The sequence below is a fragment of the Calidris pugnax genome, unplaced genomic scaffold (genome assembly GCF_001431845.1).
Source record: "Calidris pugnax isolate Ruff unplaced genomic scaffold, ASM143184v1 scaffold14, whole genome shotgun sequence".
NCBI classification, from domain to species: Eukaryota; Metazoa; Chordata; class Aves; order Charadriiformes; family Scolopacidae; genus Calidris; species Calidris pugnax.
Window position 1 is genome coordinate 9036407 of NW_015090793.1, and position 24047 is coordinate 9060453.

General features: G+C 41.2%; 1 protein-coding gene across 2 annotated transcripts in view; it reads right to left on the reverse strand.

Annotated features, from left to right (window-relative positions):
* Positions 1–7819: 7819 nt before the first annotated feature.
* ST3GAL5 (ST3 beta-galactoside alpha-2,3-sialyltransferase 5) overlaps positions 7820–24047 on the reverse strand; it is a 28158-nt gene continuing 11930 nt past the window's right edge. Inside the window, exons 2-7 of one of the 2 annotated variants that reach the window (XM_014936050.1) lie at positions 19566–19687; positions 17686–17800; positions 15118–15458; positions 13156–13342; positions 11694–11852; positions 7820–10449 (exon numbers count right to left, since the gene is read on the reverse strand). In XM_014936050.1, the coding sequence (XP_014791536.1) occupies positions 10186–10449; positions 11694–11852; positions 13156–13342; positions 15118–15458; positions 17686–17800; positions 19566–19603 (1104 nt within the window). In that variant the 5' untranslated portion in view covers positions 19604–19687 and the 3' untranslated portion in view covers positions 7820–10185. The remainder of the gene's footprint in view (positions 10450–11693; positions 11853–13155; positions 13343–15117; positions 15459–17685; positions 17801–19565; positions 19688–24047) is intronic. The other variant, XM_014936049.1, reaches the window with a different exon arrangement.

Consider the following 24047-nt stretch of genomic DNA (forward strand, 5'->3'; position numbering starts at 1 on the left):
ACACAATCACTACAAGAGAGGGGAAAGCCTTGATATCCCACCCCTTGATTGTCACTTTAAACGCCTCCTAAGAGCTCTATGACCCATCTTGCACCTACCTTGTGGTCCTGGCTCTTCTTTGGATGCCTGACCTATGCAATTCTATGATTTGTCCCAGGCAAGGGGGACACAGGTGTTGAGTCAGACAGTCATGTCCAGAGCAGCTCTCAGATACCCCTGCCTTGGTCCAGCCCTCAGGTTATTGATGGAAACTTTGAGAAAAGGGAATTTAGAATTATTATTAGATACAGGTTTTGCTACGTTCACACATACACAGAATTTACAATCCAAGAAAACATTAACTGATTAAAAAAACACTTGGCTCCTCTTGGAGAGTGCCAGACCTGGGTGTAGGTTGATATTTGCCACCTTGGGCTGCATCCTTTGCTGCACTGTGTTTGGGCCAACATCTGACTGTATTCAATACTCAGCCATGGGATAGAAGCCCTTATCTTGAGCTCCGCTTGTGGGTTGAGCAAGAAAAACAGTTCATTCCCACGGCCTTTGCTTTAGGTTTACCTTCTAGCACACAGCCCACACGTGTTGCATTAGTGGTTAGGGTGTTTGGTTGGTTTTTTTCAGCTTTTAGCCTTCACAACAGCGCAGCTGGAGGCAGACTTCGCCTGCAGCCTGTGCACCATTTGTGCCGAAGCACTAGATGGGGCTACGCAACCACGTCTCATTTCCAGTCCTTCTCCAGGTCCCAGAAGCCTCCCGGAGGCTCAGCTGGAAGGAAAGCCCAAGCAGCACTCCCTAATGCCGGGGGGCAGCCCCTCCTTGGCACCGCTTTCATGGACCACTTCACCACCTTTGTTTTTATACCACGGCGTAAAATTCAGCACATCTTACCCGTGAGCCCCCAGATCTGCTGTCAGGGAATGAGGACATCCCCTTTTGGTACCCAAGTACCAAAAATTGACATTTGTAGTGCAGCCTGAGTGTGAGCCATTACAACGGTTTGGGACTCTCCCTTTGCAGCAGGAGGTTCCAGCCCAAGACACTTCAAGTGTCTCCCCAAGTTGCAGAGCTACAAACTGATGCTCATCCATCCATTTCTGAGCAGTGGCCAGAGCTGGGGACAAGTCAGCAGAGATTGCTGGCTAGTCACACAAAGGACAGCCAGCCCATTTAGGAGGAAAAGTAGACTTAGAAATCAAGCCTGATAAAGCCAGACAGCAGAAATGGTGACAGGCTTCAGACCGTTGTGACCACACAGAGGAAAACCCCTTGGGGTTTGTGAGCTAAGCCATGATCTGTCCTGATTAACTGCTCGATAAACGGGAAAGGACTTGCTTAAAAATAACCCCAGAGCTTTCCACCCAGCCGTAAAATTGAGAATGCTCATGGTAATCTCGATACTCAACTGACAGAACAAACCATCTCTTCTTTATTTTTGAAGATTTTGCATTAAAAAGGGCATGAAACAACAAACTACAATAACCCCCAAACTTCTTTCCCTGACAGAGCAGCACACAGGGGTCATAAAACTGCCCCAGACCTGTGTCCTGATCTTTTCCTGCAGGTACAGCAACACCAAGCCCTGAAAAATCACACCAGCAACTCATGAGCATCTGCTCTTCTCAGTGGAAAGGAGAAGTTGAGCAAGATTTTTTGCTGAGATATTTCACAGTAGTTTCTGTTACAGCAGCATGAAAGGCCCAGGCACACGGTGCTTTAGAGGGTTGATCCTGGCAGCTGCTCTCCTGCTGCAGAGACACTCCAAAGAGTGCACTTGGATGCTCAAATGAGATTCCTGCCTTCTCAGCGAGGTCCTGGTTTCAGTCCCCTCCAAGCCTGCTTGCCCCAAACTTCCTCCCCACTCTGTCCTTTGTTTCCCCTTGGCCGTTTCTCTGGTTTCCCTGCTGCAAACTCTTGACCCCACAGCAAATGCCTTTGAATCACTTATGCACAAACCATTTCCACCTGAACTTCTCCAGCTGGTCAGCCTTGAGAAGAGGCTAGAGAGACATCACAGCCTAGTATGGCACACAGGAGCACAACAGGATGGCAGAGAAAGTAGGAAACTGCTGTTTTCCAAAACAACAAAACATACTTATGATCCAAAATAAAGGAGGTAGAACCAAAGGAGACAAAAGGGAAGAAAGGATACGCAACAATCCAGCCCTTGCAGAGGAAAATCTCCTTTGCAGCTTCTCTAGTAGCTCCACCAGATCCTCACATCCTCTCCATCCTTAATTTGGCTTGAGCTAGTGGTGGGGAAATAACTCCAGCTTGTCCAATGTGGGTTTTTTTTTTTTCTTCTTTTATTTTAAGACGAGATTAGGTAGAAACAGACTGGAGAAAGGGGGAGATTTGCAAGGAACCTTGTATTCTGCTCTCCTCTCAGGACTGCCTTACATACATAAGGTCCAATTTGGGGCTCAAGGCTTCCTTGAGCTATGGAATAATTATTTTAGCTACAGCAGGAAAACAAAGACCGCTGGGAAAGGTGCACACAATGCTTAGCACTGCAGTGCCTGCTTGTATTTATCATTTTCCTTTGTCAGAAAGATGGAAAAAAAAAAAACCACCCTGTTTTTCCACAGCTTGCTCATCATGCTGCTGTTGACCTTTGGCAGCCCTTTCCAAGAAGCAGCACCAGTGCATGATCGCTGCTGAAACCATCCCCTGCAACTGGAAACGCCTCCTTCCAAAGGCCAGGGCTCCTCGCTGCCCACGAGCAGGGAACAGGAGTGGCCACACTGAAAAGAAGGCTTTGTTCTCCTCAAAGGCATATGTAGGAGCTTGGAAACAAGTTGGTTTTGGCCTGAGCACAAGAGAGGCAGGCTGTGAAAATGAATGACCAAGCAGATGACCTAGGAGGGAGACAAACCCCCTACGTTCAGCCCTGCTCAACCCTGCAAGCGTGAGCAGTTCCAATTCCAGTTCACAGGCTGGAAAATTCAAGTGTTAAGGGGCATGAGAACTTCAGTCAAGATCCAACCACAGGGCTTTTTTGTTAAACCACAAAGAGGTGATGCAGAGGTGCTTGGGCAAGAAGAAAAGGGTGAATCAGCTGGAACAGGCAGGTAGCTGAAGAGATTAACAAAATTTACAGGCATTGCCTCCCTACTCCCTCACCTTAAAACCCAGTCCCAGTAATTCCTGACCTTGCATATTAACATAAACAACAAAAAATTGTCGTAGCACAGTAGATTTAATGCCTGCTTCCTACCTTAACCATCAGAGCTGCTATTGACAGCATCACAACCATCCAAGAGTCAGTCACATGGTAAAGTTTGAACTCCAGCTTGTGAGGAACACAAACCTGGTCACCACCAAAAGATCCCTTGCTGTGCTTGAAGGCAGGCATCTTATTGCATTCTTTTCAATTAAAAAAAAAAAAGTCTTGTTGCTTTTGCTGTACAACCGCAATACTTTTGGTACAGAGAGGTGCAAGGAATAAATCACAGAATCATAGAATTGTTTAGGTTGGAAAAGACCTTTAAGATCAAGTCCAACTGTTAACCTAGCACTGCTAAGTCCACCACTAAACCATAACCCTAAGTGCCACATCTTTTAATATATCTTTTTTAAATATACATTTTTTAAATACCTCCAGGGATGGTGACTCAACAACCTCCCTGGGCAGCCTGTTCCACTGCTTGACAACTCTTTCCATGAAGACATTTTTCCTAATATCCGATCTAAACCTCCCCTGGTGCATCTTCAGGCCATTTCCTCTTGCCCTATCACTTGTTACTCAGGAAAAGAGACCAACCCCCACCTCACTACAACCCCCTTTCAGGTAGTTGTAGAGAGCAATAAGGTCTCCCCTCAACCTCCTTTTCTCCAGGTTAAACAACACCAGTTCCCTCAGCTGTTCCTCATAAGACTTGTGCTCCAGACCCTTCATCAGCTTCATTGCCCTTCTCTGGACATGCTCCAGCACTTCAACATCTTTCCTGCAGTGAGGGGCCCAAAACTGGACACATTTGAGGTGCAGCCTCAATCAGGGTTAGGGTTGGGATTAGGTTAGGGTGAGGATCGCTCCCCTAGTCCTACTAGCCACAGTATTTCTGATACAGGCCAGGATGCTATTGGCATCAGGGTTAGGGTTGGGATTAGGTTAGGGTGAGGATCGCTCCCCTAGTCCTACTAGCCACAGTATTTCTGATACAGGCCAGGATGCTATTGGCCTTCTTGGTCACCTGGGCACACTGCTGGCTCATATTCATCCTGCTGCCAACCAACCGCCCCAGGTCCTTTTCTGCCTGCTATTCCCATAAGCCCTGCTAATTTCTGTGCAAGGAACCTTTTCCCCCTGGGACACAGGTGTAGCCCATCTGTCACCCACAGGCTTGGCATTGGGTAAACCAACCCACAATCAAAAACCCCACACTTGTCACCACACTTGGAGCCAGGTGTTGATCTGCTGGCTTTTCCTGTTTCTTCCCTGCAGCTAGGGGGATAGAGGAGAACAATTTTCCTGCTCCTGATCCCTTAACCAGTCATCCTGAGGCCCCGAAGTCTCTCTTGATTGCCCTTGGACTTCTTCTTGCAACTTCATCACTGCCTACCTGAAAAGTCCACAATGGATAGCAATTCAAGGTCCATACCAGGGGTAGGAAGCTTTCTCTTCACATCTTTAACCGAGGCCCCAGGGAGGCAGCAGACTTCCCTAAGAAGCAGGTCCAGTCTGCATATGCCTTCTCTTCCCATCAGAAGAGAGGAGTCTCCTATGAAAATGACCCGTCTTATTTTTCTTTACAGAAGCAGTTTTGACACAGGGCAGAGGTTGACTTCACCTCTTGGTGAAGCTAGATCTACCATCATCCTTGTTATTGTTTGGTTCCACTTGCAGAGCCCCGTACCTATTGTACAAGGGCACCTGGGAAGGTGGGGTAGTCACAGAGGAGACGTGTCTGCTGCTCCAGTCAGCAACTTGTTGCTGTTGCCCCTTATCCCTTAAGTCACATGGAGACAGGATAGGGATTTATGTTATGGACCCTCCATATCATGCATCCTGTCTGCCTGCCAGGCCTGTCCCAAGGCAGGCAGGCTGCAACTCCAGCAGTCTATCCCTCTCTAGCACTCCCTGACCCTCCTCAACCTACTCACCTCATCCCAGAGCTCCAACACCAAGCCGAGGAGTTCCTCTAGCTGAGGGCACCTCCCACAGCTCACTGCTGCCATGCGGTACTGGCACAAGAGTAGGGCACAGCCTGCAGCCCAACACCTGGGTGGCAGCACATTCCCACCAGAGCTCTGGTAGTGTCAGAGCAGTGAAGGTAGCATCTGAGCAGAAGGATTTCCACACAGCAGCACACAGGTCCCTAGCTGCTGTTACAGAGACCAGCACAGAGCTACGAGCCACCACAACTCCTTCCCAGGAATGGTGAGGAAGATTATATACGTTTCAAAGTGTAGGAAGTTTTGATCATACAAATAAGAGAACTCACCTTGGGACACACGTACCCTTCTGAGAATCACAGAACGATATGGGGTTGGAAGGGACCTCTGGAGATCATCTAGTCCAACCTCCCTGCCAGAGCAGGTCCACCTAGAGCAGGTTGCAGTAGTTCAGTGTGTCCCCTTTGGCTGAACCCCGCCTTTGGCTGGGGACATGCTGAAATGCAGACAGTCGATACCCAATTGTGTGATCAACACCACTGGTGCACATGTGGGTGGGTGCTTCAGCTCACTGAGTTGTTCTAGGGAAAATAAAGAAAATAGCCAACGAGGCAGAGAACCCTGAACTCTCTGCTTGTAACAAGTACTTTTTGTGTGCCTCTGAAAAGGTGAGGGAGTTTTAGGTGTGGTGTGACCAAGCCCCTCGGGTACTCGATGAGTGGGTCACCTGCCTTCCAGCACCTCCTCATGAGACATGGGGCAAGGCAGATGCCAAACCACTCAAACCTGCTGCGACCCGGATGTACCTATTTTTGTCTACAAATAGAACTCAGAGAGCTTTAGGAACTTTCAGGTCAAGACCTGTGCTGCTGCAAGAAGGTAATTTCCACGGTTAGGTGGCTGCAGAACAAAGGCATTGCATTTCATAGCAGGGCTCAGCTGTCCCTCTTCACACCCCTTCCATCCTTTAATTCATATTAGGATCTGGTCATATGTCACTTCAGGCAATGGTTTCTTCAACAGCAACGAGCTTTTCATCAGCGGCATTTTTAAATAGCATCATATCCTCCAGTTTTGCCCAAGTTGGTAATTATCTCAGCCCTACCAGGCAGGATTTTCCTGAGCTTTGTTTTTAACATATGGGCAAGGTTGCTCTTTCCAGGGAAAGGAAGAGCTTTCATTTTAGATGACAGCAACAAATGTTAGTTTGTCAGCATATATATCCTGGATTTATTTAAAAATAAAATAGCTCCATGGAATACCATCACCCCTGGTACATTTGAAATTAGGAAAGTCAAGAGCCTTCCCAGGCAACAGAATCTCAGAAGGCTAGATCCAAGTGCTGGTAAAATCAGGTATTTGCATAAAACCTTGCTGCTGGCAGGCCGGAGGCCTTAACAGAGGTGCATGAGGTCTTTTGGCAACAGGCAAAAAGATCCCACTTGTGTTACTCAGCTGCCCCCTCTGATCCCCTCCCACTCTGGCTGGATCTTCAATTGCAGCACGAGAGCTGAAGCTATCGGCACACATCGGAGCTGAACTGCTCTTCAGTTCCTATCAGCATCTCAGCAGACAACCCTATGAGCTCAACATCCAGCTCCAATGTCAACTGGTCAGTGACCTCCCTTTTCTGTACTTTCCCACTCTGCAGGCAAGTGGATCTCTCACACATTGGTGGTATTCATAACAAACAAATTGTAACCTTACTTGTACTTTTCCAAGGTGACATCAGTTTGTCCCCAGCTGAAGATAAGCCTTCTGGGTGGGGAACTCCTATAAACACTTGAAAAGCAGCATCATAAATTCACACTTGGCAATTCCAAGTTTCCATTTGTTTGAACAAATTGGATCTAGGCAAAATAAGTATGATCTTCATCTCTTTTGCTATTCCTTAAGCAGCCGTAAAAATCTGAACATATTGAAAGAAAAAAAAAAAAGCAGCTTCATAAATTATCTAAATTTTCAAAGGAGTTTCTGAATCACTTAGTCCTAATAGAGAACTTCTATTTAGCTCACCTGAAAGACTGAAGCGTAACAGATAATGCAAGTACTTAGCAACCACTAAATTGAAGGGAGGACAAAGTCATGTTCCCTGCACAGAAACCATGACAAAAAAATCAGCATCAGAACAGGTCAGACACATACACAACTGTGACAGCTGCTACACAGAGACGAGAGTTCCAAAGAGAAATTCTGATGTGGGGGACAATGGCATTATTACTGCTCCCAAATTCTTTGTTGACTTTTTAAACACACACCATTCAGGCATATCCACAAGGGATGATGCAGAGTCTTTGCAAAACGTAAGATCTGGGACACAGCAGCACGCACACACACAGGTTTTTTTCTTAGTGCACCTCCAGTGAGACTGAAGCACAGACCAGAAGCCGCCGTGTCTCTCCACCGTTGAAGGACACACACCCTTGAATTTCAGGCCAGTACTTTAATTTAGCCTCAAATACTCTCATACCTACAGTATGGTCAGTATTGAGATGGATTCTCTCTTCCAGGCACCAGAGAGCTAGAACTCCACTGACAAGTATTAAAAAGGCATAAGTGAAAGCAGAAAGAATTATGCATCATCAGCAACTAATTCCCCTCTTCTTGAGTACCTGAGATTGCATCAAGACTTTCAATTGAACCAGTAAGACACACAAAATCCTTTACACAGGAGGCAGAACAAATTGCAAACTGTGAGACACATACATAAATAGAAAGTGGTTTCATCAGTTTATTGCTTTTTGCAACCCGAACTTTGCTGCCATTTCACAGATGGTCAAGTCTGTGCAGGAGTGTTCAACGCAGCATTACGCTACCACAGAGAACGACGTTTCATCACAAGCCATAAAACTGGTGGGAAAACAATCTAATGCTACATCAACATAATTCCAGCATTTGACAGTAAATACAGCATCTCCAAAAAGCTATTGGCGTTTACATTGATCAACTGATTATTTTAAAGATACTGAATAAAGCAAAGTGGTGAGGGACCAAGTGCTCTGAAACACATACTTCTGGTGTATGCAGAATGTCCTCCCAAACACACACGTTCCAAACTCTTCCAAGGTTTCGCTAATGACAAATGAAATTAAGGTACTTCGCTTCCAGTTTAAATAGCAGGAGAAAATAATTAGTGCATTTTAATATATTAACTAAAAGACTATCTGTATAAATCTCTTCACACATGAAATATTTTTAAATTAAACAATATAATTATTATACTTACAAGAAAAACACAGACTAGAAATGTATTGCTAGTACAAAAATGAGCAAGTTTCACAGAGGAGAAGTTCAATTAATATTATTGCTATAAACACAAACAGTCCCAGAGATAAAGATCTGCTCTTGAACTTTGCTCACCATCCACAACTGGCTTTCAAGGACATAAAGGTACATGGGACTTATGAAAGATGAGGTCCAATGATCTGGTGTCATTTTATTGCCTTTTAGTATAAAGGCCAGAATCAGTCTGCTCTACTGCATTCTAACATTATCATTCATGAAATCATCTCTTCATGGAAAAAAAATGAAAATAAAAAATAAAAACCCCAGCCACCCTACTCTTGCTTTCCCACATTAGTATTTTGAAAACTTAAAAACTACATTCATATCTTTTCCCGTAACAACAACAAAAAAGTGGGAGTGTTCACCATGTGAAGTGTCCATGATTATGAACAATGTTTCTAGGTCAATCTTTGATCCATTTTCTCATGAGTTTTCATTCCCAATGAAAGCATTGTTCACATATTGTAGCTTTGAGTAATAACACTACTCAGTGCAAACACAGTCATACCTGCTACTCTACTAGTAACAAATTGAACACCAAAACCTGCCTGCAGATTCACAGAGTCCAGTTTCTTTGCAATGCACTTATTTCCAGTCACATGAACATTTATCTATAGTTGCTGTTATAGTTAAGTATGCTGCTTTCAGCTTGCTACTAGATCACACCACAACTTACACACACTCACCTAATTGCTAACTTTAAAAACAACAACTCTACCTCTCCCTTCAATTAAATAGCCAACGCTAGAGTTCATATGGGTTATTATCACTGTAAACTATTAAGGTTACGGTATCTCTAATTCATTATGTAAAGACCATAAAGTAAACCAATGGAAATTTTAACTTAGTCATCAATTCTATTATTGCTAAATGGAAGCTTTATATAAACCAGTGTTTTATAGAACAAGAAATTCTCAAGTCACTGAAAAAAAAAAGGGGGGGGGAGGGAACAAGCAGATTTTGCCACTTCTTTAATTGCAGTAGCTGAGCTCTGCTGCAGATCAACTAGTTCGAAACATTTATCTGGGTCTTAAGGACTGGAAATGACAAAAAAATCTCATTCAGGTGAAAGTCTCCTACTGGTTAAATCCTCCTATAGCGTGCCCTGGGTCCAAACATGCCTCATGATAAAGCAGGATTCTAATCAAATACATTAATGAATGCATCAGTGATTTTAATATCAATCATGAATACCCAAGTACTTGCTATTCAGTTGTTGCCACAACAGTTCTTTTTCCTTCACCTCCACTCCCACATTCCTCTTCCAACCCCAAAAAACATTACCACAAAACCAAAAGAATATAAATATTTGAGGGGGAAACACAGCATTCAAGCTAAAAGAAATGAAAGATTTCAGAAGCACACGCCTTTCTTTTCATGGCATGCACGAAAAGGAGTCATACACCAAAAACTGGATCAACTAAGACCGTAGTTCAGTGGTAAATAACACTCTTGTATGCTGTTAGACAGCTCGGGCTAGCATTGTGCGTACCATATACATCTGAAAACAAAACCTCTGCTTTTCTTCAGACAACATAAAATATTAAATATTTAAATTGGGTCTCTTTCAATTCCAAATTGTATTTACATAGTTATCCACAAGATTGTGCAAAGTAAAATCTGACATCAAAATAAATGTAAAAGTCCAACAAATTGAATGTGATATTAAAAAAGGCAACGGAGATTCCACATCCATTCGATACGCACTTTAAAGAAAACTTAAGACAGTGAAAAGGTTGTTCCAGCTGAACGTCTGGAAATTTATCAAACCGTGCCGCACTTCAATCACTAGCTGTCTTTGCCACAGAATTCACAATGTATCCCACCAGTGAGGTCTTTGACAACTTTTTCTTTGATCAGTTTTTGTAGGAATTTTGTTTCACCTGTCACGTTGTGCATAGGTTGTCCATTCATGGCAGCCATGCAGAGGTTGTTGTAATAGTGCAAAGGTGCGTTGGGCTGATTGAGGTCATATCCAAATCCTGCCAAGCTCACTTCATCACATAAATGTGTGGCCAGAACAACTGCTGTGACCCCAATCGTAGGTACATTCTAAAAAGGGGGGAAAAAACCCAAGAAGTCTGCTGAATTCAAATACATTCTCCTTTGCCAGTTTTATAAACACTTCAGAAAACTTAACAGCTCCGTATTCCCTCTCCTCACTTAAAACTGAAATCAATTAAACAATCAATTGCAGCTAGAACTTAAAATCAATTAAGGGATCAAGTAAAACCTTCAGGACAAAATACTAGTACAACTTGGGTACTTGCCTGTAACAAGACTTTTGGCTGTCAACAATCCTTTTTTTGTGGAGGCAAGATGCCCTATTACTATGTAGTTAAACTGCAAGTGAACCATTGCTCTAAACACTCAAACAACTCCTGACATGCAGTTAAACTTGACATTTCTTGATGTATGCTTACTTCAGACTTAAGCAACAGACCCTCTAATGGTATTCTTCAGAATATGACCTTTCACCAAACAACCCCTGAGGAAGGCAAGTATACTATAATACAACTGAAAGATACACAGCTTGGTATGTTACACTATTTTTATAAATTAGCACAAGAAGATCCTTCAAACACTGTGCAGTAACGCTACCATCAAGTGCTGTCACACAAAAGCTAAAGAAACCATTGTTATTCTTTTCATAGGTCAAGAGAACTAGTGAAATCCAATTTCTCACACAAATAATTAAAATAACAAAAATACAGCGTATAATCAAATTGGGCAACTCATCACTCCATACCATTGCTGGAGCAAAGGACATGGAGGTAGGACATACCCTTCAGTTACTATTGAGCACACTGGCATACACAGCAATTCCAACATTTGGAAGGTTGCTTTACACTGGCCTGGTTTCCGTACTCCCTCTGCTTTCCCTGCAGCTGGAGACCCATCTGTCTATAGCTGATTGCTACCTTGACTTAACAGGGCTGCTCTTCGCACACTTAACATTCATCAAATGCACGTTTTGAATATTTGACACCAGTCACAATGATGTGTGAGCGAACACACTGTAGAGGAATGAATATAAGCCAACTGCTTTGTAAAACAGGCCATTTCATGTCAGCGTGCACAGACATAATACCTCATCTATGGTGAGCTGAAATCCTATTTTGATTTTACACAAGAAAATAACAGAGTTTTTCGAAAGCGCGTTAATTTCCCTATTACTTGAGACCTGCCCTGAAACTGCAGAAAAACTATATTTAAGGAAGAACCCAAAACTTTTTTCTGTTACTTATTTTACTTTGTGTTTTAGTGCCTCGTTCTCCTAAAAGGAAGCTTCTTACCTTATCCCATCCCCAGAATTTTGATCTAGGTTCAGGGAACTGTAAAATGTCCAAAGCTGTCTCTTTGATGATGACTGGATTCAGAATCCGAAACTGCTTTGACATAAGAGGAATTTTCTTAGCAACCTTCTTCCAAAAGAAGAGTCGCACGAACAGAGGCTAAGAGAAAAAGAAAAAAATAAAATAGTTCAGAGGCAAACTCTGAGACTGCAAAGTGTATGGCAGACGCAGTACACAAGTTATAGAATTCATACATGATTTTGAGAAATTCAGAAAACAGTTTATAGCTAAGGTGGTTCAGGAATACCAGTGTACAGCTCAAGTGACTATCCCAGAAGAAGACACACCTTCAAAGTATTTGGAATTGCAGAGAGGACAGCAGAGGGACAAGTTGTTTACTCTGAATATTTGACTGCACTTTTTGACTACTCAGAAAACTAGATTCTGATCTCATGCCACTTGCAGCCAATTAGATGCACACTAATGGAAAAAACACCACTAAGCCTCATTTTACAAATCTTTTCATGTAATGCATAACACTAAGCAAATGATAAAACTGATATAGCTGCAACATAGACCTATATTTTTTAAAACAGACTTCTTGTTATCCTGACATAAAACTCTACAGCAGCTTAAACTGATCAAATCCAAGTTGCCATGGTCCCATCTTCCTGCACACACTCTCTGGACTCTAGTAGTAGTAGACAGTCACGGTCAGTATTAAAGAGACCTTCCACATGCTCTCATATTGTAAAAATCACAGAATCAAGAAGGGAACTTGGAAGGGCATCTAAACCAGTACGGTCACAGAGTTTAAAAGCTTGACAAGCTTTCTTTTAAATCCCTCTCAATAGTTTAGAGCACTTGTTTTCAATCTGTGGTCAGAGAAACCTAGCCTCTGGTTTTCAACTTGCAGAAATTATCTGCCTGCAAATTGAAAGAAGTGAAAACCACCAATTTAAAGACAGTTTGGAAACATGCAACCTTTCTATCAGTTCCTTGGAAATTTCTGCACTTCTTTAAATACTCAGTGAGAAATAAATGACCTCTTAATTTTTAAGCCACAAACAAATGTGAACTAACAACTGTGATGCTGCAGTTGCACATTAACTGCAGGTATGCCTATTGTAGCAGCACAGACTTTAGCTGTTAAAAAAAAAAATAAGACTGGCATTCAGAAATCTCATTTCTATTTCAGGCTCTGCAGACTTGAACAACTTAAACCTAATATGAAATGAATTCCACTTTAGTAAACACTCAATACGTCACATAGCTTGGTGTAAACCACAAATATCTGCAGGAAAGAAGTGCTATTGTCAGCATGGGGCTTCAACATGAATGCTGGTACCAACTGTAAAAACATCCTCAGTATAACGAAACATGAGGTAACAGATCAGCCACCTTCTTAAGCATTACAAAACACTCCAAAATCATGGGCACGTAACGCTGCCACATTACATACCAAGGTTTCATTTTTCACCATTGCTTGAAGCCAATTGAAATCAACGCTTTTAAACAAAACAGCCACAAACAAGCTATCAGGAGGGTACTCGTGTTCAGAAACGGGGGCTCCTTCTGGGTAAGTCATCCGTATGGTAGTTTTGTTACCAACATGATCTGTGTATCCTTGAACTGGTGCATCATTTAACCTAATAAAAAAAAAAATTACACAATGAAGAGAAACTGTATTTAATAAGCATGGGTCACAATCTCATTACAACATCAGACACTAAGCAAAGAACTTTTACAGGGCCCACAAATTTTTAACAGAGTGGAGCACAGTGTTTTCTCAGTATCTCCATGTTCCTCACCTCACACACTCATCCATCCCTTACCTTTGAGAGGAAGCCAATTCTATTTCTGGATTAACTGTCACAAGTGGAAAACTTCAAGAAGAAAAGCTTGAATTGAAAAGTAACTTAAAGCAGCATTACAGAATTTCATAATCATTGCCTTGTGCCAACTCGGAGTATTACATGCAGAAAGGCATTCAAATTATCTCTTCAACACTATGTGATGCATCCTGCGGGTTTACATCATTCCACCACACCAAAAATTTCAGATGCTAGCACACTGCTGACAAGAACAGCATCATCCAGCTCCATCAGTTCTGAAGAACAGCATTAAGTCCCGCAAACTTTTCTGTATCAATAGAAAAGTCACTTTCACGCTGACAGCCCTAATTTCAGAGAACAGTTAATGCAAGTTTTCTGCCCCTCCACATGCCAACAGGTTTGTTTACCTTTGTATAAGAGCTATTGACTCACTGTATCAAGTCTTCCCTTTTTAAAAGGAGCAAGACTCAGTTTACAAAGCAATTTGGGAAAATGCTTGTCTTTATTTGTGACTACATGATTCACAATACAAAGAAGAGTTTAAGCAGTAATGTTCAGAAGGCACAAATACAGAGCATGTATTCATTTAATTCAGAGTTAGAGAACATGGGTAATTATAAAAAGCATGCACTGATCTTGTAAAAATAAGGAAAGATAAGCATACTATACAATGTGTAAGTATACTGTATACTGAAGCACCAATTAATTTTTATTTTGTTTTAAATAGCTGTTATAAAAAAAATATCCTTCAAATAATCATCCCAACTAACCAAGGGGAAAAAAGGCAGAGGTGAGACCGAAAGCCTACTTCTGAAGCACAAATACAGAGCATGTATTCATGCACTGATCTTGTAAAAATAAGGAAAGATAAGCATACTATACAATGTGTAAGTATACTGTATACTGAAGCACCAATTAATTTTTATTTTGTTTTAAATAGCTGTTATAAAAAAAATATCCTTCAAATAATCATCCCAACTAACCAAGGGGAAAAAAGGCAGAGGTGAGACCGAAAGCCTACTTCTGAAAGCTTAAACATATGCATGGATAAGAACAAGGTTGTTGACTTGTCTAAGATTTCGCTGGTTTCTATCTCAGTTCTGACTGTGGCTTTTTGGTTTTTTGGGGTTTTTGGGGGGTTTTTGTTTGGTTGGTTTTTTGTTGTTGTTTTTGTATCTTCAAATTCTATCAAGTCACAAGTAAATTTCTTAAAAGAACTTCCAGAAATAGTTTTATAAGTTGTATAAATGTTGGAGATACTTTCCCCTTAAAAAACAACAGTCGGCTCACAAAGTTGAAGTAGTTGGAATCCTTAAACTGAAAATACGTACCTTATAACAATATCAAACTGATCCAGTAAGTGACCCAGCTCGAAGTCCAGAAATAATTACACTGAATTCCTGCTTGTGAACATGACAAAAATGTGACATAAGACTTCAAATTCTATCAAGTCACAAGTAAATTTCTTAAAAGAACTTCCAGAAATAGTTTTATAAGTTGTATAAATGTTGGAGATACTTTCCCCTTAAAAAACAACAGTCAGCTCACAAAGTTGAAGTAGTTGGAATCCTTAAACTGAAAATACGTACCTTATAACAATATCAAACTGATCCAGTAAGTGACCCAGCTCTGACCCATGAAGGATTCCACCACTGCCAACAACAACACAACGCTTACACTGTTTTGACTTCAAATCTTCTGGCAAATCGTGCTCAGGTAAGAGTTCAAGTAGATTTTTAAGCTTGTCAAAGGACTTGTGAAATCCAAAAGGAGGTTCATATTTAAATAAACTATCTTCATTTATATTTTTCCTTACGAAGGGAGATATGTCCACGTTATATTTCTCCGCAAATAACTTCCTCATCTCTTTCTTCACATAAGAAGGCCGGCACTGCTCCTGCAACACAGCGCTGGCAAACTGTTGTGCTCTCTAGAACAAAACACACACGATTAGAGTCAGGAAAGCCAGCTTCAGGAACACACAAAACCCTCTTAACCCAACCCACCAGCAAACCACCAGCAGTTTAGCAAACATGTTTATAAAGCAAGCTTAAACATGGAAACACAAGACATCTTAAAGCGTTCACTCAAATGCAGATACTAACCAGTGCAGGGTGAAAACCTGCAAAGGAATGTCTCTTCATCACTTAAATCTGGATAGGAGCTTTTCTAAAGAATAAATTAGGCTACTAAAAGAGATCAGTGAAAACAAGTCATTTGAGAACATTTGTACTGTTACTTATAAGAACAGATTAAAAACCTAGATGTACTTATACCGATCTAATTCAGCAGTAAGCCAGCAAGTGGAATTCTACTCCACTACTCAATTGCATGACCTGAGTTCTACCTGCAGCAGGATGTTACTAGAGACACATCCATGGGATAAAAGTTCTGTGAAATGGCAGGCTGAACTTGCTTACTGATGAAAATGAAGGAACACTTCTTCCAGAAGCATTGCTAAAGTGGTATTGCTAATGACTAAAACATAACTTTAAAAAGAATGCAAGGTGGAGGTGTTTCAAGTCTTCTTTCAAAGACTAGTCACCAAAATAAGACTAAAATTCCATATTGCATAAAAAGATTAAGCTGTCAGATAAAGCTACATGTTGATCCATCTCATTAAAAAAAAAAAAACAAACACTAAAACAACCCTATTCATGTACATTTTTTAAAAATGTGTAGTGGCAAGCCAGTATCTGATGTAAGGAAGAAGAGAAATAGCATAGATACTAGTTTTATCAGTTAAAATAAAAACCTTTTTGCATATTGTCTTCCTTGATACAACTCTGCTGATCTTTCTTTCACTGTAATAAAAAAAATCCAAACCCTTGAGCAAACACAGAGGGTAGAGAACCTAGTGTTAACTCAGTTCCCCTTCTATAGTGTTAAGGAAAGGGACGTGTGTATCTGGGTGCACAAGGAGGGAAGTTGTGTGGTTTTATTCTTTTTTTTTTTTTTAAGCAAGACTGTTCTATGGAATTACCTCTGCCACCCTTAACAATGGTCTCTGCAAGTCTGGGCATAAACACCACACTTCTTCCTGGGCAAAGCACAACCGCACAACTTCATGCTGTACTTTGCCGGCAAGAGTCAGTGCATCGTCAGAAAAGCCTCCTTTTTAAGGCAGACAGTTGTGCATCCTATCAGTAAAAAATAATTCCAATCACTTGACAACTGCCCCAAACCATTTGCAATCGGCTACTACCTCACTAGAGAAAGAACAATGCTATTTCCTCATCCTGCATCTAATACAAAATGAATCTTAAGACGGCAATAAACATAATCCATGCAGTCTTTAGGTTTGCTTGGCATAAGGTGGTGGTTATTTGGAAGCAAAAAGAGGTTAAGGAAAGAAGTCAGACAAATGAAAAGAAAAAGGGAGCAAAACATGCACCAAAGAGGGTGGGAGAGGATGCACATGCAGTGATGCTGAGATTGTTATATTAGGGCTTCTGCTCTAAGTTGTGCCTTAGCCTTGAGACACTGAAACAGAGAAACGTAACAACCCTAAGCCAAAATAGTACTGTTACAAAGAACAAACAGGTTAGGTAGCAAAGGCAGAGAAATGTCAGCAAGAATTAAGAGAAAGCTTTATTGGCATCTGTTACACCATCCTAAAAGCCACATGCAAAACTGTAGCAGAAGTAGCTGCTGTCTTAAATAAATGAACCAAGGGCTGCACCCTCTTGCACATTTGTCCTATGAGTCAAAAAATATATGAGCAACTACAAGGCAAAGTAGACTGGGGAAACAGCTTTGGTAAAAATAACCTGTTGGTTTAACACGTTGGGTTTAGGGATTTTTAATTTTTTTTTTAAATATGTTACTTTTCATTTGCATCAATTTTTGATCACCAGTGTTATCTGCACTGACACAACAGTATGATGACATGCCCATTTCAAACTGTTATTCTTTACAGTCACAGTTATCTCATCTTACCCCTAAAAATCCAGTTTCCCTGTGCACTTCTTGTCACTCCACGAGAACAAAAACCAGAAGTTCTACAGCATGTAATGAAGAAAAATATATTTTTCCCTTACAGGATAATTTCAGTATTCTAGTTATTTGTTATAGACCCTTATAACTCCTTTACTGTCAATTATTAAGTTTTTTTTAAATCATGTCAAAAAAAAAGCCAAAACCAAAAAAATACCAACCCTTACGCGATCGAGGTCCACATATGACATTTTTGTTCTGTGACATTCTTGAGGTCCAAAACATATCACGAGGAGATAAAGGAAGGACCCTCCTAGTACGACCAGTGCAAGACGCCTAGAAGCAAAGAGGAGGGTGTAGGGGTAGGAGAAAGGAAAAAAAAAAAAAAATCATCTTTTTTTCCAGTAATCTATCAATTGCTAAATGAGTATTTTTAAGCAAATTTAAGGCAGTTGAAAAAAGTGAATTTGATTCAAACCAGGAAAAAAAAAAATGTTTCTTTGTTCACTGCAAGTCTTTCACAACTCTTTAGCTACCTTCAGGAAAGTACAAACATCCATAAAGAAAATATTGCATATTGACACTGATTCATGCAGTTCTATGCTTGCATCATATACTTTAAATGCATCTCTGATGGGTCAAACAGCTCTTCTCATGTAAAGAAACTAAAAGACGCTTTCGTTCTCCTGCTTTAAAAGGGCAGCTTTATTTTGAAATATGTATTTTCGTGCAAGTTAAAAAAAGAGATGGCACTTCAAATTTCAAAATTTTGGGTCAATGGCCAAGACTCATAAGCAAAACTTTCTGGCAAACTCAAATGCAAGATTTAAATGCTCAGATTCATCTTGAAAAGCCTAATTTAATTATTTACATCCCCCAAACATGTAGAAGAATAAAAAAACCTTTAAAATTGAATAATACAGACTATTTGTATTTTTGATCTACCAATTTCTCATTCCTAAAGAATCTCACTGGTGATCTCCAAATACTCACTTGGCTCATTTCATGTCTAAAACAATTTGCAAAAATTACACCATTATTTGGTTAGAGTTGTGGCTGTTGCTCAGGCATGTACGCTGAGCTTTATTATCGATTTTCATTTCCTATGGTTTCCTAAGACCTGGACATTTGTTTAAACATCTTAAAAAAATATATACCACCTACTAAGAGTTCATTGCTTCTTGAAACTCCTTCAGATAAAGTTAAAATAGGTTTTCAAGACTTATTTTAATTAAAAAGTCTGTACCATATGGGCTAAGAGATGCAATCTTGACATCTTATTTTAAGGTGGCCACTGGAAAAGCAGCACTGTTCTTGCATCTGATTTAACTACATTAAATTTTGCACTGATAAGGGGTCTAAAATTTTCATCAGCATGTTAGGCTGCAACCCCTGGAAATCAGCTGACTGGCAGAAACAGGAGATTCACAGCTGATGAACGAGGCTCATTTTCCTCCACAGAGGTTTAATGAGTCTCTCTAGATTCAGCTGGGGCTGCACCATGATTCAGGTCCTCAAAACATCAGAGGATATAACAGTTTGGCTTTGGGTTTTTTAAGCTTTAAGATCTAACAATTCATGCAGCAGAGAGGCATCACAGTAGTGAGCTTTTCTAGTTTAAAATATGGTTCTGGAAGTACACTAGCACACACTTATTAATTCCAATCTGATGTTAAACTGCAAACAATGGAGTAACGAAGACTTTGTGATGGAGCATGCCAGAAGTCTTCACAAATTAACTATGTTAATAACAAATTAACTACCTCCCCAAAATACCCACTGAACATCTACTGCCCCGCAATTTCTTCAGCGCTCAGATTGTACAAAAACCTCAACATTGTTACTTTTCTGGATACAAAAAAAGACTGGAAATACTTGCAAGTAAAGTACTGGTATCTCACATTGGCTTAGCAAAACAGATAGTACTACGAGAAAGCCTAGGCTCCTCAAAGCGTTTTAGGTGCCCCAGGACAGTCATGTGCCTAACCCTCCATTCAGTTCCTGTGGCAATCTCATCCCTTGATTTTTGCAACCTTTTTGTAACTGCCCAGGCTAGAAGGAGAACTACTGACCTTTATATTGCCATGACAATGACACTTACTTGAGAATACCTTTTAAAAACCAGCTTGGTCTTAACATCTTCACATGCAGTCACCTTACACCATTGCACAGGAGGTGAACAATCACTTTTTGGCTTCACAGAGTTACTGTCACTCAGCATTGCTGTAAAAAAGAAAGAAAAAAATTATCATAACTCCTCCTGAATGGAAAAAAAAATTCAGAGGACATCCAATGACTGCTAATTTACTGGTTCCCAGAGAAAACTGTGATTCTTGGTTATCTTGTCAGAAATTCTGAATTGCTCCTGACTTATTTGTGATCAGGAATATACTCATTTCAGATGCACCACCAGGACATGATTCTAAAAACGTGTACATGTTTCCAGGTATAGATCTTAGCATTCTTCTTAAGTCTGAAGTTTAATAATTGCAATTACATCAGTTACTGTCAAGCACTATTGTTTGATCTTGGTCAAACACCATTTTGTTTGAGCAATAATTAGACTCCGAACAGAGGTTAAAAAAAGAAAAAATATATATATACACACACAGTATGCTCTGGCTATTTAGGATCTCTGAATCAAAACATCCACTACCCTGCAGGCTTCAAGAATGTTCCCAGCACGCACAACCTGTACTAACCATCCTATCCTCAAAACCAGAGCCTGCATCTCAAATCAACTCCCCAATTTCCCTGAGGTTAAGCAAACCTCTCTCTTCATGGTCTGAATCTACAGCTGACCTCTTCAGAAGCCCCAACAATGTGGTCAGCAACTTCAGCAACAAGCCTCAAAGAGGGCAAGCAGGAAATGTTGCCTGGCACACAGCAGGACCAGGAGGCTGCCAGCACAAGGGTAGTTTCTGTGCACAGCAACAGCTCCAACCAACACTGTGAACCCAAAAGGAGCACACTGTGCTCCCTCACAGATGGGCAAGTCACGAATCATTAGCTAAGGAGAAGTAACCTCACTGCTTACTGTTTGTAAGCTCCCACAAGTTTTTATCAGCATGCTTAAATTCCAGTTTTGGAAAGAAAAATGGAGGCTGGCACATCAACTTCTCACAGGCTGCTGCCATTAACCAAAGATCGGAGCAAACAAGGAAACTCCACGCAAAGCCTAATCATATGAGCTTGCTGGTTTTGCTCTGAAAGGAAAAGGGATACGGGAAGGGTTTTTCCTGCCTTGCCAACCTCCAGAAGCAGCACCCGCTTTGATCAGTCCGCCATGGAAGGGTGCAGCCTGATCCTCCACAGTGGAGAATTTCAGCCCTACTTGTTTCCTTTGATCTCGGTGCTTAACCCTCTCTTGCTCTCCACTGCAAAGATGTTCACGCTCTTCTGTTCTCTTGCCAAGAGCTCCATCACAAGAACTTTCAAAAAAGGTGGGACTAAGGGAAGGCTTTTATCTAGGAATGATTTTCCACATTCTCTTTTCCCCCTCTACCTCCTTTTATTTCGTATGGTGATACGACCCATTTGAAGTACCCTTCAAAATGCTGTTTGTTTGGACAAACAACTGACATTCTTAAATACTAGGATGAAGGAGCTGATGAGACAGAACATCCCCTCCAGATATCAACTCCAGTCCAATGAAATTTCAGGGATATCTAATTCACAAGAGGACTCAAAGTCAGCTTCTCTTTGCACAGTCATGCATCATCTCTCAGTAACAAGTTTGACATACATGGTAGAAGGTCAAAAGCCATAAATATTTGTGAGACAAGGTAGGACAAGAAGAGATAAAGATCAACTCCAGCTTCTTAAGTCCTTTGAAGACCAGACAATAGTTAAATGGTGCTTTCTACTCACAAAACAGAGCAAGGAGAAAAAGAAAAAAAGCCTAATGGTTTTTGCCATAGGAAAACGTCACCACTTACCTCAAACATAGGTAACTTGACCAAGAACCTCAAATTACTCACCTAGCTGTATTTATTAATTGAACAGACTCTGAGCTGTCACACCCATTTGTAGCCCTTTGTCACCAAGCAGGGACACCTTAACACCTTTTAGCAGATCTGAAAGCACTGCACAAACAGAAGTCAGTATCATTGCACTTGTCCTGGAACAGGGTAAACTGAAACCCAAGGGGTGACACTCCAAGGTCCCCCAAAATACTAGCAGTTAGGCTGGAAGTCAAATCTAGCTCCAGTCTCCCACACAACCTGTCAGGACACAAGGCAGCAGGTCACACAGAACCTATCAGGCCTTCCAAACATGATTTTCTCAGAGCAACATTTCATCTTTACTGGCTGCATCTGTATCACTGAATAAAAACAGCACCAAGGAACAAAACTGGGTGTTGACACCACTACCTCACATTACAACTCCATTTTGCTCTCAGCTAAGATTTGCAGCAAAGCAGTCAAGTCCACAGGTACAGGCCCCATGTCCATCAGCAAAATCTGTTACAAGAACCATACCCTAGTGCTAGTTATAGATCACCAAGGTGAACTGTTCTACCTTGAGATGTCCACTGCCAATCCAGCAGGACTTGTGCAATTAGCTTATACTCCAGGTATGGCACATGTCCTTCGTGACACACTACGCAGACAAGACAACTAAGCACCCCTTATCATTACCTGGGACTCAGTACCTTCATACCAACACATTTTGGAGATGACAGGTCCACAGATGACAGGTGTAGCACAGGGAGCAGCCCCAGTTCATGGAGCCTGCCAGTATGGTCACACATGGTACACAAAACAAGCGGCGATTAGAAGACGCTGCAGAGGAGAGCATGACAAAGCCTGCAAACTTTGTGGAAACTCCAGGATTCTTCCAAATACTACAGGGAGTAGCAACAGCCAGATCAGCTTGGAGGAGACTGGCTCAGATCAGCACAAATAAGGGGCACTCAGCATTGTTTGGCAAAAGAGAAGGGGGTCGCTCACTGGGATGGATGGGTTACTGCATGGACATGTTCATGGATGTGATCACTGAACACTGCGTATGCCTAAGCTACAACGTACAACAAAATAATTACATCTGTCAGTTCCACAGATCTCAACATACACGGCTGGGGAGAAGCCTAAATTGGAACTTTTCTTTTTTAAAAAGAAAAAATGCTGAATAAAAATCAGGAAACAAGCTTCAGCCACTATACACAACAGAACAATGCAGGTAATAATTCGCTTTTGGCTAAACATCATAAGAGGTAATTTGATCAGTCTATAGGAACCTAGATCAGAATGGATTCTGCTCAGAAGAATAGCTATCAGAAGGTCCTGCTACCAGGAAATCATTGTAACAATGTACCAAGTGACATCCTGAGTCCAGACCATAGTACTGGTAACGTTTATGAGGGAACACTCCAGATTAAGCATGTATTTTCCAGCAGTTTGAATCAAATCCATGAAGTTTTCCAGCTTGAATTACAAGAGTAAGGTTAAAGCCTCACTACCTTTGCTTTGCTCAAAGCAGATTGCTATTTCTTTGCAAATCAGTCTTTCCTATTCTAGGACCCAAGGTCTGTCGTAATTTGACAGAAAGACTTGCTTATGACAGACTGCTCGATGTATACAAAAAATTGTATTGCCTAACAGCACTACAATACTCTTGGAATCTTCCTGCAGCATGGAACGACACAGCCAATCTCCTCTGCCATATAAATCATCAAAGAGCACTCTGCAAACAACACATTTTTCATCATTTCTAAGGGTGAGAATTTGCTGCTACAGAATTGTATGGAGAGTTCCTAAGACAGATGCGCTTTTCTTGAAGCCTTTCAAAATGAAGGAAAGGCTGCAAAAGATCTGAAAGATGGAGAAGGAACTGAAGAGGTGGAGATTGATGAAGCAGAAGGGAATTAACGAGGAATGCAAGCTTGCAATAAACAAGTGCTATCAGAAAGTCTTCCCTGCCTCTGAGCAAATAAATTCCAGTCGTCCCCAAATGGTTGCTTCACTCATCCTGGATGTGCAAAAAGGAAGAAGAAACACAGAGAATTGAATTATTCACCTCAGCATATCCTTTCCGAGCCAACTCTAAGTATTTACTATGCTCAATTGTTTTGTTTAATTTGTTCATAATTGAAAGAATGTCAGTTTTAATTTCATTTGCAACAGTCTACTTTAGGTTGACTTTTGTCAGTTCTGCCAGCCTGTTCTTGATCAACTCAATATATTCAGACAGACAGATAGATATATCAAGTCAAAATACATCTATCCAGCACAGCATCTTTTTTTTTTAAATTACTCAGGTTTGATCCTGCACTCTTATCTAAGTAAGCAAGCATCTTTTACCTGCTGGAATGGCATTAAGTGTGCTCAAAAGAGCAAGATCAGCAGTAACAAGCACCTGGGAGCACACCTTTCCCCACAGTCTTCCTCAGCTTAAAAAACCAAACCAAAACAAAAAAAACCCACTGTGAGTTTACAGAGAGAACCACGACAGTTAAGAAACCAAGCACCAATGACAGGCTGGCCTATAGCATCCAGATGTTGTTGTTTGCACACAAACACCACTACACCCTTTCAGAAAGGGGCAGTGCTACCAGTTGTTTCGGGAGCCACAAACACAAGTG